Below are 19,759 nucleotides of genomic sequence, written 5' to 3' on the forward strand. Positions count from 1 at the left end.
TTAAAAACCTCTAAGAAATACAAAAATTAAGATTTAATCACAGAAACACATTCAAGAAGGCTCAGCAACATGAAGGAGGAATGCAGGAGAGAAAGACCAGTGAGGAAAATGACAGGCACAACTGAGACCAAATTGTTACTTTTTAATCAAGTTATTAATAGTATTGTCCTACATTGCCTTGTTTTCCAAGTTACGTGCCATCACCCACTTCCATCACAGGTATGATCCCTTGCGTATGCCAATAAATATCAGAAATTAAACAATTTCAGTGCTAGAGCTTGCTTAAGATTATGGAAAATGAGGGAATGGCCTAAGCTGCATTTCAGTATTATAAACTGATTAAAGAAAACTAAATTAAAGCGGTTAAGAAGGAACAAGTATAATTTGTTTTAAAAAAACAATTAGCGTTTTACCAAAAGAATTCTGAAGCACAAATTGACAGTTTTGACAAATGCTTCAAAGAATGAACAAGCCCATGACATTCATCAGGCTATTAAAAAAAAAATAAATAAAAATGAACAAGGTAGCTTTAAGTTGAAAAGCAGCAAAACACCACTGTGAATCACAGCATCTCAAAAAACTCACTAGACTTTTTATGGGCAGGAAGTGAAAGTTAACAGTATCAGTATCCTGCAATCCCATGCTAGTGCAAGTGCTTGTGTAAATTACCAGGAAAAGAGATCAGTAATTTTTAAAGAGGCAATTATTTAGTTATACTGAGATCAGGGATGAGGATTTACTGGTTCTACCAAGCTACAGGAATCCGGCACCACACCGTCCAAAGGGAAACAAACAAACAAACAAACAAACAGCAATCACTAACTTACATATTGTCTTTGGTTGTTTAATATCAAGAAATGCTTTTTACAGAATATGTGAAGACTATTCCTTTGAATTTCATTCTGTGTCAGTATCTTCTCTGTGGCCTCTTTGGTAACCTAGAGGACAGGCTTTACTTTCTCAGAATTGTTTGTTGTTTTCTACATTTTTATCACGTATCTCTTCAAAACTCAAATTTCTTTCATTTACAGGCTTTTGTAGCAAAACGGTATAACTAGAACAGACTTTACATTGTATAGTGAAGGTATTTTTCTTGTGTTATAAACTTAGAACCTACTAAAACCATTTTCCACAAGATACTATTGAACTTACAGCAGGATTTAGAGACAGGAATGAACATTTGTAGTAGTAGTAGTAGTAATAATAATTATGATAATAATAATAATAATAAACAACCCATCCAAAGTTACATTAGCAAGGATCAGAAGTATTATCGCGACAATTTTAAAATGACTCCTTTACAAAGCCTTGTAACAGAAAAGAGTTTTCAAGCCACAGCCAGAGCTGCTCAGTAGTTGAGGAGAGGGGAGTGGGGGGGGGAAGAGATGTTTAGGGTTTTTCCCCTCATTTCCTTGCTGTCTTGCCAATTAAGCTTAGAATGTTTATCAGGTGCATGATAAGGTAAGAAATGGGAAGTAGCATACACTTTCAGTGGTATTTCAAATGGACTATATACAGTACCTCCAACGTCTGAATCAAAAGCATTCTGAATAATGTCAGTTAAAAGTTAATAGGAAAATGAAACCAACAGAAAGGCTATTGATAAACCTTTAAAAAACGTAACACAAAAATAATTAACCATTCATTTCTTGGCATGTAAAAGTTCTATACAAATTTTAAAAATTTTATTTGCAGGTACTAACCTCTTGAAAAGCTCACTCTGTATTTACACTAATTCTTTAACAAGTTTATCTCAAATTAAAGCATATGTAAAACAATCATGATTGCATTAAGTTTTCTACTTTAAATTATTACCCAATTAGTGCTTTATTCACATTTTAAAAACTTGTACAATTTATTACAAATATAAAACAGTGCAGTTTTTCATACATTATCCCAACTCTGAGACAAACACTTAAAAGACATGGAAAAAGATTTTGATTTCTATAAACATAACATTTGCATTACTCATACCCCCTTCTTCACTGTCCTCCCCTAACCCCGATTTAAAAAGATCAAACATACAACATACTGTAGGTTTATTTTTATTCAAAAAGTTACTGTCTCAAGACATAAATACAAATCAGAAAACAGTACAATTAGGACAATAGAATGTGGAGGACAACAGGTTAAGGTAAATATATAAAACATTTTTAGCTGGTTGAAAACAAAGCTGTAAGAACTGCTTTCACAAAGAAACACTCCTTCAAGAGTAAGAAAAATCAACTTAAGTTTAAAATCATATATACAGTCCTCTCAGCAGTTCTATTAAATGCAGTGGTGTGAAAAACAATATAGGCAGTACTTTTAGACATGAGAGTATTTATTTATGTAAAATGAGTTAGGCAGATCTAGTTTTGAGTTTGTTGTTACCCCATGACTTAGTAAAATAATTATATTTTATCATGATCCTTTAGATAATCTATGGTTTTTGGCTACCACAGCCGAATGTTTAATTTCCGAGTCTAAAAACAGGAAGCCTTTTTGTATTCACCCATTTGGGGAGATTCTTGTATTGCAAGCATATTAAGGCATGGAATGATTAAAATAATATACCTCAAGAACTGAGAGACAACTGACAAAAAATATACATATGTAATATAAGTTAATATTTCCTTTAAAATGATGTCTAGCTGCCTAAGCCTTGCAAAATGAGTCAATGTCAAAATGGCATAGATCCACTTTCTGTTTTAGACCAAATTTAATTTATTTGTGAATGGACACAAAATGAAGTTTAAAGCTTAGCTTTCAAAGAATATTATGGGTTGTTTATGAATTTCTATTATCCAATCTAATTTACATACAGAGGAAATGTACTGTAACCTGTTAGAAGTATCTTTAACCTGAAGACTGCTTGCAAAGACAGATAGATAAAACAATATAAAATACAAATTTAAAAATCATTTTTAAAGCATGAATTCTCATGCTCTTCTATTTTTAAACATTGTTAAACTTTCAATATATTTCTGAAACCTCATAATTTTAAGTTGGAATTTAAAAGTAAGAAAAAACTAAACAAACTGCGCAATTATAAAATCAGCACCAATTTATATATATATATAATTTTATTTAAAATTTAGATCCCTATTCCCACACTCTAATAAGCTGTATAATTTTTGTTTAGAATTTTTCTGCAAACATACTACAATAAGCTTCTTTTATTTGGAGACAAAATACAGTGGCACTACTGGAAGGAATTTCACAACATTACATTTTTCTTAAAGGACAAGCAAACTTTCAGGGTTGGTAATGGGCAAGCATGACTGAGATCTGTTACCTTCTGATGGTTCATAGTTTATGGACCTTTCTGAGAAGGACAGCATGAAGCTTTTGGACTAAAAGTGTGGTTTAGATTAAAAAGTTGTTAAAGTTCTGCTTTACGTATTTTTTCCATGATTAATACAAACCTTCCGTTGCTGAAGTTTGCATTTAATTTAAAATACTGACACTCTTCTGGTTCTATCACTGTAAGAAAACCAATCCATCTATTATTTCAGTTCACGGATGTAAACAGCAATCCAGCAGAGCTCACGATTATTTAGTATAGCCAGCAAATGTATAGAGAGGGGCTCACATCTGTACCAAACACCTCCTCTCAGACTGTTAGGTTAAAACTCAGAGGGAATACTTCTTATGTTCCGGAAATAAACTGATAGCACATAAATAAAATATTGATTTTTTTTTTCCCCAACAAAAAAAAAAAGTGTAGCTTATCCTCAAATTGTTTACTTGTCCTTTACATTTCTTTTTTTTTCAGGCAAACAAAACTGCCCCTTCAATGCACTTGATCTTGAAAGCATGTCATTCTCCTTAGAGAAAAATCTGTTCAGAATTTCACTGTATCTACCACAATTTTGTATTGAAAAACTTCCTCTTCCACTTAGAAAATGACTTCACCACTGATTTATTTGCTGCTCTGGTATTAAAACATTGACACCCCAAGAACCTAAAAAAAAAGTTAGAAATGGTGTCAATTTGTAGTCTACTACACAGTTAACAAAAACAAAGCAATTAGTATATGATTTAAGATTAAGACACTTCAAGATATGTTAAGGCATTATAAGTTTATTTTTCTTCCAAACCAGATTTATGTAATAATAAACACTTCTGATTTATGTAATAATATGAAAAGGGCACCTCATTCGTTAGAAAAGATTTTTCCCACACTTGAAGTTAGCTAGATCCAGTAGGGATGTGATAAAAGCCTGTGCTTCAATTATTTTAGGTAATAATTGAAAAATAATTTTTAGTTAGTTGACTAACTTATACTTCTTTTGACAATGGCATTCTACAGCTGTAGCTTCCAGTAACTTGGCCTGGGACAAAACACTCTATAGACGCTGGCTGCTGCTGTGTCTGTTCATAAAAACAACAGGTTGCCTCAGAGTGGCTAGCCAGCACATAAACTTAATATTTCCTATTAAACGTATCAAGTCTGTCAGGAAGACAGTGAAAAAAATCAAGCAATGATCAGGTAAAATCAAAATGCTGTCCTTCAGGAGACTGCGTGATTAAGTGAAGAAAAAGCTTTCCTGAAACGAAGAGTCAGTTTCCACTTCCCACGTGGGAGCAAGCCATATAGTTTTCTACGCCAATGGAAGTAGGGATCACCACTGATATGCCAGACAAACCATCTCAGAAGATCCAGATCTTGTGACTGTCTTAGCTTTTATAGGACTTTATAAAATCAGAGAGAGCCACGAGAGACTTAATTTTCCTGAACCTTAACACTGCTGTTCACATTTATCTGTTTACAAACCAGTTTTTACTGTTCTTCGCATTAAATTCACTTTAGATGCATCATACAACATAGCACACGAAGACAGAACTGCCTCTGGTGCCAGCAGTAAGTGGACACATCAAAAAACGAGAAGACAGACTAAAATTTTGACCATAAACCATGTGCATCTGAATAAATTAAACAGCTTTATTACGTCTAGATCTATTGAAAACAAGTGCAACAACTCCAAGAGAGTAATGGAATTCTGAAATAAATTATATGAATAAAGCAAATTAACTTTATTCAGAGAAGATTTTTTTTTTTTTTTTGCATTTATGAAATTGGTTTTTTACATTTAAAATACTGACTGATAAGCTGAGCTCCGATGTCATATGGATTCATGTTGCCTCCTAAACTATCGGCAGAGCTTTCCCCCGTTTAGTTAAAGCAATCGCGGTGGGGTTTACGCTATAGAGCATCTGGGATGCAACTGTTTTCTGCAGTCCTGCTTCCAGGACCACCCCCCCTGCTGCATCCTGCCTGGGGGAAAGGTTTGCTAGGTGGTGCCCCCTGCCCGTACCAATGCCCTGCAGGGCACCACCGCTCTCCGAGCAGGGGCACAGGCAGGGATGGCAGGGCCGGCAGGGATGGCAGGGATGGCAGGGCCGGCAATGCCGCTGTCACCGGCTGCCATCATGTGGGGAGGCGCCCACACTGCAATGAGCAGCGCCCGGCAAAGCCCGGGCTGACGGGGCGGGATGGATGAGAAATCAAGCACCAGGAAAGACACCTCGCTAACGGTGAACCTATTGAAACTATTCTGAATTGATTTTAGAAACTGAAAAGCCAAAGGTTTTCTGAAATCCATGAAACGCACCTGCAGAAGACCACATTTTCAGCATTGCCAGAATAAAAAGTGGCTGGTGTTTCACAGATCAAATCGATTAAGAATCAAGAAGGGGAGGGGAAGAACTCTTTCAAAACAAACGTCAGAAAACAGGTGATAAACTTTCTTGGTGTTACTTCAAGAACAGAACACACAACAGCTAGATGTACAACCTAATCTGATTCATTATTACTAAAGCAAAGGCCTACTGGTACAAAATATATGGATTTGCATTTAAAACAGTATTTAAGTCTTCTTTTTCCCATAACAAGAGCAGGTTCACACGCTGCAACAATACTGTAAAAAAATACATAACCGTCTTCCAAATTCCACCAAGCTGTCCAAGATTCCCAGGAAGCCTTGTTGTACTGTCCTCTGCTGGCTTGCTGCAGCTTGTTATTTCCAGTGTAATTTTGTACCAGCTACACAAGGTCAAAAATGGCTGCATACATTACAAGTGGTTCAAGACAGAAGGAATCCCTCATGCAGATTTTTTAAAGAGAATAGAGACTGCAGATTTATCAAGTCGGAAAAAAGGGCAACTGCAAGCAGAAACTACAGACTTCGGATGTTTTGGACCTAAAACTTTATATGGAAAGAAAAAATACCTCTCATCTCTATAAACAAGTATCTGTATTATCTCTATTTTCTCCATTATCTTACTTAGTACAAAAAGTAAATATGCCAATTAAAAAAGAAAAAAAAAAAACCAAAACTCAAACCAAAAAAAAAACCAAACCCGCAAACCATCCAATGCTGACAATTGGTAATGACATCAGTCATTCAACTAAGCTCATCACAACAGGAAACTTGCCTTTAATATTGTGTATGCACAGGTTTTATTTCTATTTTTTTAAAGCTCTTTGCTACCAACCTCTGCAAGGGTCTTTTCCATACCAGATGTGTTTTCTTCTCAGATTCAAAGGCTTTTGATTTTTACATAGCCACATATAAAGTATTAAGAACAAAAACCCTATAAACTTCCAAAGAACATTAACTACCTTAGAGTTTATGAAGCTGAATTACAGTGTAAAATATTTCACTGACTGTACCAGTCTGCCAAAATAAGCTAATGAAGACAACCTAAAGATTGCACTCCTTCCATTTAAAATTTGAAGAGAGTACTGTAACCTTCAGACTGATTTTACATTATTTTCCTCTTATGTAAGTTAACCTACCGATTCATCCATGATTGAAGCGGGGTCAAAGAAATCTGGTTTTAGTTCCGTTCTTTCTCTCCTGTTCTTTGATGGTGGCTTTAGAAAGCAAGCAAACAAAGACATTAACTGTAACTTCAGAAAAAAACCAAGAGGTTTTAGACTATAATAACTGAAGCTGAACTTTCACGGGGTAAGAATTTACAGGGGATAAATGTTCATCTCTCACATTATTATTACTACAGGAAACATTCTTGTTTTCTGTATGGCAGTTAGAACAGATGGCACTTGTATACAGACAGTGGCACAACCGTTTCAGAATATGGAGATCAACAAGATTTTTCTGTTTCACCAGAAGTAAAATTTGATTTAAATATCCTACTTTAAAAGCAGAAATACGAATCCAAAATCCACTGAGAAGACAAGTAAATTTCTTACTAGGTCTATGTCCATGGTGTCAAAATCCATGCCTTCATTGAGATCTTCAATCCGCCCTTCTGATGACATCATTACATCTTCAACAATTGGCTCTTCATCATCTTCCATTAGACTTGTGCCACGTCGACTGAAATGAAAAGAAAAAGCATATAGTTTAGCATTAAATCAAGTGAAGCCCCATCTGAATATTTTTAAAGCTAATGTTTGGTAAGGAACTGCCAACAAATGGCAATTCCTTTACACAAAACAGATCAAGTAATTAAATAAATGCGTAACTACTATTATAGTTGGTATTTAACCAGCTAGAAGACACTAAGAGAGTGAGGGAGAACGACTAACAAAGATCAACTTATGTAACTTTGTGGTACATCTCTAGATGGGTATTCTGAGAGGCGGTGGGAACTGATAAGCAGATCAAACCCACATCCAATTCAGAGATTTACATGCAAGTATTTATGCTCAAGTGAGAAAGAACCTAAATTTTGCCACCTAAAGAAAAACCGTTCCTGCCTTTTGAGAAGGCAAGAAAGAACATCTTTGCGATAAATTGGATACATAAATTCATTTTCAGACATTCCCACATAGTCCTTCATCCTCTCTTCTTGCAACATGTACGTGCAACACCAGACCTTATCAGAAAAGGAGTCATTCTAATTATACTAATTGGTGTCACTATATTGAAAAAAAAACCCAGACCACTGAAACTATGTTACATATGTAATTAAAAACAAGCAGGGGAAAGGTGTAAAGCTCTTCCACATATATGTTCATGGGTTTAGTTCACAGCTTGTACTTTTCTTCTGCAAAACCTCACAGTCTTCATTAAAGCAGCGAACTTCTAAAACTAGTCTTCCTCTCCTCAGCTAAACTAGCCGTGGAACCTTATTTCATTAGCCTGAATGTCAAATCCATGCTATAGTAAGTGACGTTACAATAAGAATGTATGACCTCTGAAGGACAACATCCATTTAAGAAACATTAAACTGTCTTCATCTTTGTTCACTCTAAGGAGGACTTCACAAGGTTTTTGTGTGTTTGGGTTGGGAAGTTCTACAAAAGCTGATACTACAAGATTCCTCTCAACTTGAGTGTCAGTTTAGGTCAGACAAAATCTGTATCAATCACAGAAATGTTGAACAGAGCAGTTTCTTTAAAAGGAATGCTTTTTCTTCAGAAACAAAGCAGCTGAACACTAAACTTACAACTCAGAAGTCGAAGGAAAAAGGAATAGTAGAATTAAACAGCAGAAACTTTCTGCTTCATACACTGAACACTTAAAAAACTAATTTTTAATGTTCTATTTCTAAAAATGACTGCAGTTAGGAATATATAAAGATGATGTTTCAGATGCCACAGACAGCATTCAGTTCAACAACTGGTTCCCTTTTTCACAGAGCTCACTGCTGTTTAGATTTTCTGGAATCTAAGTTGAAAAGCAAGCAAGAAATCAAACTTATCTATTCTGCTCAACGCATCACATGCACTTTTACAACTGCTTTTCTAGGGCAACTTAAAATTGTAAAGACACAGAAAAACATTACTTGGGAACTAGGACATGTATCCAACTTAAAAGCACTTACTAAACCCTCTCCTCCCCAAACCACTGAAGGAAGGTTTCACTCTCACTCACATAGCATGTTGCAAGTTGGTTCTCAGCTTGACGTAGTTCATCGCTGCCCTCTCCTGTTGTCGCGCGGCTTCTTCCTGTTGCCTTTGAGCCAACATCCACGTTACTTGCGTGCTTAAAAAGACCATTATTCTATTTTAAACATGAACTGGTTTTGTGTATGAACACTAACACAAAGCAGACCTACTCATCTACGTACTTGTAATCGAGGGGAGCTTGGTGGTGTTCAGGCTGCATAGGATAGACACCCATATAACTTTCCTCAGGTCGCAATCTCTTGGGCTCCCTCATTATTGTGGAAGTGAGCTGAGGCGTCTGCATCATGACTGGCGTGTGCATTGTCTGCTCCCTGTTCAGCCACATACTGTCACTACTGCTGCTTTCTTCAGCTGGAAGGAAACACAGGACGTCAGTAAATTTTTTCATTAGTCTAAAACTGAATGCTTTAACGTGACATTAACATATGTACTTTCTGCCTACCGAGAATCAATTTCTTTACTTTTTGCCCCAAAGTCTTACATGTGCCTCAAATGGCCTGGATTTATAACCAATGGCTAGAGTATTGTAAACGCTCTTATATTCTGTGACTCGAAGCAGCACAGTGCCTTTATTTTCTTTTGCGAATCAGTGTTATGTTTACTCAGACTCTTATAGTTTTTCCACTAAGACTTATGCATGCAGAGAAGTAATCCTGTTTTAAAAAAATACATTTAAGCATACAAATTCACTCAAGCCAATGAACAAGGATCAGCATGTATAGTTTTACACAAATGTCTACTCTAATATATTTTAAGATGAGAAAAGTTCTACCTTCAGGTACTTTCCGCTTCCCTGTTGCTGGCTTTGTCTTTTTATTTCTTACTGTAGATCCTCGACTACTAATTCCACTAATCACTGACATAGTATCATCATCCCCACCAGCTAATAACGAGTTTCTGTAGGACATGAGAGGCAGCCACACATCTTCTCTTCGTAGAGACATCTGAAAGGTCATAAACTTCTCCAAGTAAACATACCTTTAAATAGAAAAAATAATTACAAAGATGCAAACTATCTGTAACAAGATGTTAACATGGGAAGGTAAGTACTGAAATTAACACGCAATGCTCCTCATCTAGTTAACAAATAGGCCTGAACAACAGCAAAGCCAAAATACCATTTCTGTTCAACCACCACAAAATGAGAACAACAAGGACAATACAGTTTACCCTTTGTGATTATACCTGACTGTCTTAGTACAAAATGATCTTGATACGCCAAAGATTCCACTTTAGGTGAATGCAATACACATAAACACATTATTTATTCAGATGTGCGACTTTTATGGTTATCATTACAAATATTAAGAATATTGAGAAAATACTTACACTGTTCTTTTGTCTTGTCTGAGAAGTTTGGAGGAGAACTCACTCAGAATATCAAGAAACGCCAGATTTAATGGTGGCTGGCTCTCACCTTGTGGATTAGGCTCTTTAAAAGCAAATTCTATGCCATCCCTAAGAAAAATTTAAAAATTAAGTCACATACAGCATAAACTAAAGAAAAAGTTTAAGCACTGGGAGCTATCAACACTGAACACCCTTCCTCTATATCAAGAAAGCAGTAACTCAATGTTTCCATGTTCTGGGGGGAAAAAAAAAAGCCAATTTGAATCTGGACACACTCTTTTTGTCATGATGTTTCTACCTTGCATTTCAAGTTCTCTGCATAAGGCCAACATGACCACCACTAACAATGAAGTGGATCAGTTCTTACTGTCATGAGTAAGACGCTAAAAATACTTTTTCATGAGAGCATCAATAGCACTATCATTTACGAGCTTATACAGAGATGCTGAAGAACATTAACATTATTTAATATTTGCGTTTAATTCACAGAGAAAACTGCAGTCCATCTCCTAATTTATAAATGGGCTGTATCATCTCCAGTGCTGATGCTTTTTGTATTAAATTTTGAAAGACTGTGAAGATATTTTAACATTAGTCAAGAAGTGTTTACAAAAAGGGAAGTAATACAAAGCACACAATTACTTGTGTAACATAGCAATAGCTTCTCTTGTTTTCAACTGATCCAGTCCAAACGTTAAAGCAAAACGTCGAGCAAGTTCCTTTATGCCACTGAATGTCGGTGATGATCTGTCAAAATTATAACCATTTTCTTGAATCATTTCATTGAAAAGCTGTATGAAACAAAAAGGGAGACTTTCATTTATTAAAATATTACAGCAAACTTTGGACCAATTGACACAGAACTAAGTTTCACCAAAAAAAGTGTTTTACAGCGTTCTTTTTTCTTAATTCAACAACCCCAACAGACAAACATGGAGGTTTAGGAAAGCCATGTCAAGGCTACTCTTGAAGAGCCTGCACTTCAGAGTTAATCCTCGAAATGCACACTGTCCAAGCACGCATCAAACTGTAAATATGCTGGATGACAATTTCAACATTTCCCTAAATGAGGCATTCTAGAGTTGAGAATACTAAGAATTACAGTAGGATTCCCTTATACATACACTAACAGAAAAGAAATAAACAGGGTAAATTCTCACCTGATCTTTACTATTACAGTCTGTCAAACCACTACTTTACAATTAATTTTTTTTATATCTTTTCAAATACAAGTATAATGAAGAAATTCTCAAACAGAAACATGTCTTCAGGAAAGTTGCCAAAGACACCAGAAACTCTGCCACCGAGACTCACTTTTAACTATTCATCAATAGCTGGCAAAGCCACTCTGAACTTCACAATCTTTGATCAATCCTTTTCTCATCCTACTGAACTTGACTGAATTCTCTTCAACAGTCAATTTTTCTATTATTTTCTAAATTTGTCTAACACACTCACCCTTCACCCTCTCATATAACACAAAATAAACCAAAACCAGACTTACTAGGGCTATGAACCTTAACATCTTGTTTATAGAAATGTTTTGACCCATATTTGCACATTTTTCTCTTATGTTGGCGTAGCTCATTGCAACTTACTTATTCCCTTTATCCACTATCACATCTATTATTTCTTCTCTGGTTAGCTTGTCTTTTTAAAAAAATTTCCTGGAAAAAATGCTAGTTACGTGTTTAACTTTACATGTGGGGTTTTATTGTTTGTTTGTTTTATAACACTTGGGTCCCTTCATGTTACTATTCTTATTGGCATGTAAGAATCATGTAACTGCCTCTCTATTACACGTGTAATTGTACTCACTACATTCCTCTGCCTGCCATTTAAAATATAAGGGGCTGGTTATTCATAATACAGAAGACACTAATAAGAATAGTATTTACCACAAAAATTTCTGAACTCTGGTGAAAAGTCAGCAAAAACTGTAGGAGTATTTAGTTGCATATTTTATGCTGCAGGTCCACCAGCTACTTGCTGTTACCAAAAGGAAAGGCCTCATCCTCCCTTGTATCGGCAATATCCATATAGATTAACCAGCTTAGGGGCTTCATTATGGACTTTTTCTGAGTATTTCTCAACCAGGATGAGTATCTATATCTATATCCACTATGTAGCTGTATGACCTCAGTCCAGAAAAACAGGCATGGGGAGAGAGAGGACAACTTGGGGTACACATTTTTCCTTTCAACAGTAGCAGAGATCTACGCTGGATTACAGTGGTTTGCAGAGGTATGGCTTTATTGTTCTGATCCTGTAAATAAGATTCATGCAGATGGTTCATGTGAGCAGATGAATCCGACTCTGACCTCGACTGAATTCATCAGGTCTCCACACAAACAAGCTCATTTACTGAAGAGAGCATTAAATCATGTTTTAATTTCAAAGATGGGTGAAGCCCCTACCAAACATTAAGAAATACTGAATTACTAAAACTTCCCATTACTATTCAGAAAAGTTAAAAAGAAAAAGGGAAAAGACCCCAAAACCAAACCAAAAAAACAAAAACAAAAAAACCCACCACAACACCCCAAACCCAAACCTCAGCAATCACCCCCACGCCCCAAATGCCACCACAAAACCCCACCACAAGGCAGGAAGCGTTTTCCCTTGTTTATCTGCTCATAAATAAGTAAACTAGCAGTTTCGCAACATGTTTCTCAATACGTGACTCAAACTAGTGTTTTAGAGTTAAGAAGGTATCACAGAGTAAAATTCATTTCATATTTATCAGCCCCTCAATATACCTTTTGTAGCGCAGGATCTGGTAAATACAGGAAAACTTCTGTCCGTTTTTTAAATATTTGCAGAAAATGTGTTTAAATTTAGACCTATTTATCCCTACCTTTTGTAAGAATTTCTTCATTAATACCTCACACTAGCTATTAAGCAACAGGATATGATCTACAGTATGGAATTTTCATGCACAAAAACATTATAAATCATTCTTACCTGCTGCAAACTAAGAATAAGCGTTTTAGCACACTGGATTTTGTCTATCTGTCTTGTTTTACTCATTGTTTCTTTAATAATATCACCATAGTCATTGTAATACTAGGAAAAATAAAAAAAAAGGGTTAACTTTCAATTTTAGTTGAAAACATTACAACTACTGAATTCTTCAGAAAACAACATTAGGATTTGCCATTTGAAAAAAATTTTGAACACTCAAAAGGAACAAAACCTAACATGTTCATGATTGCGTCATCAAAATGATATCCTAAACCACTCCAAAACGCTAAAACCCCCTCAAATCAAGAAAGAGTATATCCACTCCTTTTCACTCTTGTCATCAGTATTGCTTTAGAGGCAGAATGACCTATTTGTCTTCAAGGCCATGACACATTTGTTAATGACACATGTTCACCCCTTCAGGGTACAAGATTAGAATTTAATCTTTGTAGTAACTCCTGTAACTCTGATGAGGAGTTTTCTGTTTTCTCAGCTGAAAGGACACTTTTGGACAGCATCACAGCCGTAATTTTTCCAATGCAGACAGCTGCCTATTCAGTTCTTTATAGGTTCAATAAAGACTCACTTATTTAGAGATTCAAAGTATTTGTAGGGCACTCAAGACAGAAAATTTTTTAAGGTAATCACCAAGGAGCAAAGCTTTATCATGTCCACAAAATGAGAGCTTATATTACTGTGCAACTGTGAATCCCAGGAGCCAAGAAGGGGGTTTTATATTTAAGAAAGACAAAAACTGATATAAAGATCACATTGCAGGGAGCATGGAGTAGTGGGTGGAACTCTCAAAACTCTCGTTTCTATTCTACAAAGCTTAAGCTGGAATTATTGGATGAGACTTGACATCATGTTGTTGTCTTTGTGAGAAGATTCTCAAAAGGCCTGGTAAACTAACAGCTGAATTAAAAATATACCATCAATCGGGGTAAGATTATAAAGCTACTGAAAAGCACATAAAAATAGTGATCAGGCTTCCTCCCTCCCTCCCCCACTACCTACAGACTGGAACTGTGAAGCTAATCTCAGTCATTTTTTTCCCTTCTGACAGAAAAAGAACTTTTAAAGGCCTACAAACTTTGGACTTTTAAGTTCTTCACATTTTGTATCAATTATCTTGCAAGGTAAAAAAATAATAATCAATAATTAAAAAATCCACAGCTACTATATTCTAGTTTTATGAAGTATCGCTCCTAGGCTTCAAATTTACCTTCATATATTGCTTGAAAATGTCTGCAGCTGTATTCATTTCCACCACAGTATATACAATGAGTTTACAGAAAGCTGCAAGTAGATTTCTTCGTTTGTGCAATGCTTCAATTTTGCTAGCTTCATCGTCCTGCTGTCCATCTAGAAAGAGTTCAGAACATGAAAGCTGTCAGGTTTAAATACTTCATATTTAAGCAATACATATAAAGTGATGTGGGCTAATGGTCAGGATTCAGAAAACCAAATCTCATTTCTGACAGCAGCGCACTTCATTGCCCACCGACAAGTCTCTTTTCCTGATAAAGAAACATATATATTTGTGCCTATTAAACCAAACCTTCACCATGATTATCCTACATGTCCCCAAAACAAAGTGCTTCAACCAGCTGCTGACATTTAGAAGACAAACCAACCTCTGTGCCCATGCACACTTCTCAATGCGAGGAACAACCCCACCCACCCCCCAAACCGCAAAACAAAAGAAATAAACAAACAAACAAAAACCCCCACAACACCCCACCCCCAACACAAAAAAGCATAGGCAAATACATTAATCAGAAGGCAAATAATACAAAGGAAATGTTAAGTTTTGTACAAACCTGCACTATTATTATCATCATCCTGATCGATGAAGACATGATCTAAAATAAAACTGAGTAGTTCAGATTGCAACGAAGAATCAGGAGTGTAAACAAGTGGCTCCAACATGTCACGTCCTCCTGTCATAATCTGATGACTGAAGATCATCAACACATCACACAGAATTGTGAAAGCCTGTTAGAAAGAAACCTCAGTAAAAACTTGCTTGAACGCTGTTTAGAATAACTTATTCCCACTTAACAAAATACTGAAGAGCCCAGTGGTGTACTTAAGTACACTTAACCACTTAAGTTAAGTCCTTAACCACTTAAGGCCACTTAAGTCCTAAACAACTACACAGGCCAACTGGAAGTCAAAATAAGCATAGCTTCTTACAGCAGGTTGCTATATGAAGACTGGGTCTTCATATAAAAATAATGTATAGATGAAGACAACTAAATGTCAAAACATTGTGAGATTAAAACATGAGGAACCTGAAACGCCCAAATTCTGAAACTTCCAAATTTTGCCTGACAGATACTACGTTAGGTCACTAGAGAACTTTGTGGACAGCAGCCACAGCAGAGCCTCCTTTTTTCTTTTCAATGCTTTCCATCACACTTGTAAAACATCTAACAGCTGAGGTCACTCAATCCCTTTAAATCCTAAAGTACGTCTTGCTTCTGAAAAAAGGAACCACCTCTTCATTTTGCTAACTTGTGCGTCTGACATACGATTTAAATGTCTGTTCCCCACCTCCCCATAAAGTTCAAATGTATCAGTACCTAGAGTGACATTCATCGAACTAACAGACCAAGGCCACATGCTGCTTAGTGCTGCACCTCATCTCTTTGGACTCTAATCTCTTAAGTACTTCCATTTTAATGAACACAACTGTTCTCTTAACTCCTCAAAGCAAGTATTATTACTAACTTCCCAGTCAGAAAAACAGACATGCTACTCTGCAGGCCCTTGCGCCCTTCCATGAGATGAGAGGAGAGCAGAGCCACGGCTCCATGCCCTGTGTGACTGAGGCAGTTCCAGTTTCCAGAGTGTTCACCTGAGCCTGAGTTATGTAACTTTTAAAGAAACCTACTCGGTGCTTCAGTAATTTTTGTTACTCATGCTTTCGCAGCCTAAACCTTGTGATTTTGACACTAGGTAGCTCTCTGACAGAACATGACTATTTAGTTCCAGGAATACTCTTGTGATGGCAAGAGTTTCAGACGCTGCAGTTATGCGACTCAGTGAACCAGATTTTCAACTTCAAGCTCAATCAGGTTAATACCTTCAGCAGAAAAAAGGCTCTTGGCTTCCTACTTGTTTAATTAGAAAAGCATACCCAGAAGATAGTTTGGCCCTTCTCCCATAGAGACATATTTTATTTTCTTCATTTTAGCGTTCTGAAGATTATTAAAAGCATTTACTTTGAATTAATCCTGCTCTCAGTTTTTGCTCTTCACTAGAACCTGAAAGTCCTCTGAGTGTCCTGGCTAGAGAACTATTCGACCACAGACTGAAGAGACTCAGTCCCAACAGTTTAACCTTTTCCTTTGAGCCAGTTACCCTCAGAACTCAAGACAAGTATTTCCCAAGACGATGTCTCAACACTTTTAGAAACAGAAGAAAAACAAGAAACCCTCAAAACCTTCATGCCTACATTTTTCTTCAAAAAAAGACAGGACTTTTGTCTCCTGCCTGAAATGTCAGGCACTACTTGCATGGACTAAATACCTACATCCCTCATGCCCGAAACATACAGGAACTTAGTTCCAGCTAAAACTCTCCCCACAAAGGACAACTATATGGGGGGTTGAATGAAACTAGTAAAATGAAAACTGCTCACACTTTCTACAAGTACTACATTGTTGTTGAGGCTTCCAAGCATTTGCTAGAACGGTCTCCAAATATCTCTAAACAATACTGTTAACAATTGACCAATGTGTGTGTGTACCTATGGGTGACCACAAAAAAAATAATGCAAAAATGTAAAAGCATTCAAAGATAGCACTAAGAAAGTAACTTCTTTCTTGTAAATAGCCATCCCTAGCTCTTCCAGCTCTGAACCTATGAATCCATAATTAGCTCTGCTGGATGTGTGTGCCATGACCACGTGGTAAGCAAGAAGTTTGAAATGGAACTCTCCTATCTAACTTACAAACCAGGAAGGCGCATGGTCACTGTTTAAAGAAACAAACAAACAACCCCTCTGAATAAAAGTTTATGCTGCCTAAAATTACTTGAAAGAATCAGGTTTAGATTGATCCTGAAATCCTACCTAAACTACCTAAAGGAGGGCAAGCATACAAGTACAGTATGTTACTCACACTAAAAAGGCATTCAGCCTGAACATCCAAGACAGACCACATTCCCACATAAGCACTAAAAATCTAGCAAGATGAACTTTTTAACAGCTTTAGAAGTGTAATATTAGAAGACTACAAGGATTAAAAACACTAACTAACCTGTTCCTTAACGGCGGTGTTCACGTTGGTCAGGTAGTGTTGACAGATTTGACAGAACACTCTCATCTGCTTCTTCAGACGTAGAAGATCCTCCTTTAAAGAGAAGGATTTCATATAACAGTTTTTCTTTTTCAGTTTTAGTCACATTTAGACGCATTTTCACAAAGTTATCCACCACAGACCTCATATGTAGTTAACATTCAAGTCCACTGTGTTATTAAAAATCATTATTACAAATAAAAATAGCAAGTAGCAATTTCCTCAAATTTGTCATACTGTGTACCGCAAAAAGAAATGGAAGTTGGAAGGAAAATAGTTTTTTTTAATAAATAACTTCACTAACAGAAAAAAATCCAAACCCAAATCTAAAAAAAGCCCAACACACACCCTCCAAGTAAACAAGCAAAACAGGGGAAAAAACCTCAAACAAACAAACCCAACCCAATCCAACAACAACAACCCAGAGCACACAGCATTTTCTCTTTAAAATATCTGTATTTTCCACCTAGAGGATAGATTTTCGATAGCTGTTTGTAACTACAACAGACGAGGCTACATGGTATTATTTTATTTTTTTAACTCACTACTTAAGGATATAGTAAAATGGCAAATGAGAATTGGGGCTTTCTTCCCCTCTTCCATTGAAAAAAACAAACCCACAGTGTGGTTTTCTAAGTGTCGCAGAACTTCCAGAAAAGTAGATTAATGAGCAAATAAATGTATCAAACTGGTCAAACATCATCCACATATGCGGCATAGTTGGTGTTAACTCAATCATATGAAGATTCTAGCCCATGTCGAACCTGGGAGGTCATACTATGAAAGACCAACTGTGTAAACAGCATCAGTTCAGACAAAGAAATACCCCTGAGATAAGTTTTAAAACTGTCCATGCAACATAAACCAAGTCTCAAGAAAGAAGGTAACATACTGGTACAATGCGTCATTTAATCTCAAAAGGAATCACAAAAGCAACAGCTGCTTCTTGACTATGAGTTTAAGTATAATATGAACACCTTCCCGACATAAATCCTTTTCTCTCAAGATTTACCATTCAGATTACTATACTGATGTTAAGAGAATGACACGTGGGATTTTTTCTTTCCTTTATACAGAATTGTTGGTTTAAATTTTAATAAAAATTGAGCTATTTATATAGTCTTTTATTTTAGCAGCCTGTATTATGTAGCTAATTCCATAGACATTCTATTCACAAACAGCACACAGCGGTTAATTCTGTCACAGAACAAAACCCAAAACCAATGAACAACAACAAAAAAAAAATATCTTTAAGCACAGTACATATAGTAAATATAGCGTCACTTCTAGTTCTGTGCTTCGACTTCTTTGCTGTTATGTCACATTGGCATTGAACAGAAATTAATGGGACTTCTGTATGTACCTGGTACGTTTGGCAGAAGTCAAATGTAATAAAATAGTTGTGGTTCAGAAATTAAACTTACAAAAGCTTTGAATTTACCAAATTTTATTATACAGGAGCAGAAAACTATCTCAATAAAGGACCACTTTTCAAGTAAGTTCTCTTCATTCCTGCTGGAAGTATTACAAATTACATTTTACTGAAAAATAGCTAAGTTAATCTTCCTTTCTCACCTAACCTTTCACTATTTAGCTCAGCCTCTGCTGTCATGATCATGATAAAGCTTTAATCACTATTACTATTACTAAACTCAAGACCTATTTACCCTTTAAAGAATAAACTAAAAATGCCTACAAAGCCTTCACTTACAGAAGTGGTTCTCAACAATTACATATCCTCTTCCTATTTGGTATTTTTAGTTTTGGAAATGTTAAAAGCCATTAAAACCTACACGGGTAAACTAGCTAGCCAGCCAGCGCTGAAGTTCACATTTATTTAACACATCTTCAGCTTGCAATTACTGAATCAGTAAGGCCAAGATTGTTTATTGGACTAGTGAAGTGTTAATGTGATAAGGAGAAAAAAAAAAAAAAAAAAAAAAAAAGAAAAAAGAGAAAAGAAAAAAGAAAAAAAGAGAAGAAAAAAAAAAAAAAACCACCATAACCTCAAACGTGTCCTGTTATAGAAACCATTAGTACAAGTAATAGAGCATGCTTCTCCACTGCTGTATCTACCAGCTCATACTACCATACCCTGAAGAAAAAAATATACATCACATTCAAGTAAGTTTAGTTAATAATCCATTATTACAATAATCACAAATTAAAATGTATTGATTATATATCTTTTAATGTAATGAATTGTTTTCTCCCTAGCAAATTACAGCAGATGCCTACAACTTACTTCTTAAATTAATTGTAACTGTGGCTA

The 19,759-nt window shown here is 35.9% G+C and overlaps 1 protein-coding gene across 5 annotated transcripts in view; it reads right to left on the bottom strand.

Annotated features, from left to right (window-relative positions):
- Positions 1 to 2,029: 2,029 nt before the first annotated feature.
- The window catches only part of STAG2 (STAG2 cohesin complex component), an 82,208-nt gene continuing 64,478 nt past the window's right edge, over positions 2,030 to 19,759 (bottom strand). For 2 of the 5 annotated variants that reach the window (XM_055727247.1, XM_014279041.3), the window contains exons 23-34: positions 17,449 to 17,541; positions 15,004 to 15,178; positions 14,406 to 14,545; positions 13,181 to 13,282; positions 10,859 to 11,007; positions 10,196 to 10,324; positions 9,639 to 9,844; positions 9,028 to 9,217; positions 8,832 to 8,912; positions 7,202 to 7,328; positions 6,785 to 6,862; positions 2,030 to 3,946 (exon numbers count right to left, since the gene is read on the bottom strand). In XM_055727247.1, the coding sequence (XP_055583222.1) occupies positions 3,923 to 3,946; positions 6,785 to 6,862; positions 7,202 to 7,328; positions 8,832 to 8,912; positions 9,028 to 9,217; positions 9,639 to 9,844; positions 10,196 to 10,324; positions 10,859 to 11,007; positions 13,181 to 13,282; positions 14,406 to 14,545; positions 15,004 to 15,178; positions 17,449 to 17,541 (1,494 nt within the window). In that variant the 3' untranslated portion in view covers positions 2,030 to 3,922. Of the gene's footprint in view, positions 3,947 to 4,045; positions 6,192 to 6,784; positions 6,863 to 7,201; positions 7,329 to 8,831; positions 8,943 to 9,027; positions 9,218 to 9,638; positions 9,845 to 10,195; positions 10,325 to 10,858; positions 11,008 to 13,180; positions 13,283 to 14,405; positions 14,546 to 15,003; positions 15,179 to 17,448; positions 17,542 to 19,759 lie in introns of those variants that run through there. The other 3 variants (XM_055727245.1, XM_014279040.3, XM_055727246.1) reach the window with 2 other exon arrangements.

This window comes from Falco cherrug, chromosome 15 (assembly GCF_023634085.1).
Source record: "Falco cherrug isolate bFalChe1 chromosome 15, bFalChe1.pri, whole genome shotgun sequence".
Taxonomy (NCBI): Eukaryota; Metazoa; Chordata; class Aves; order Falconiformes; family Falconidae; genus Falco; species Falco cherrug.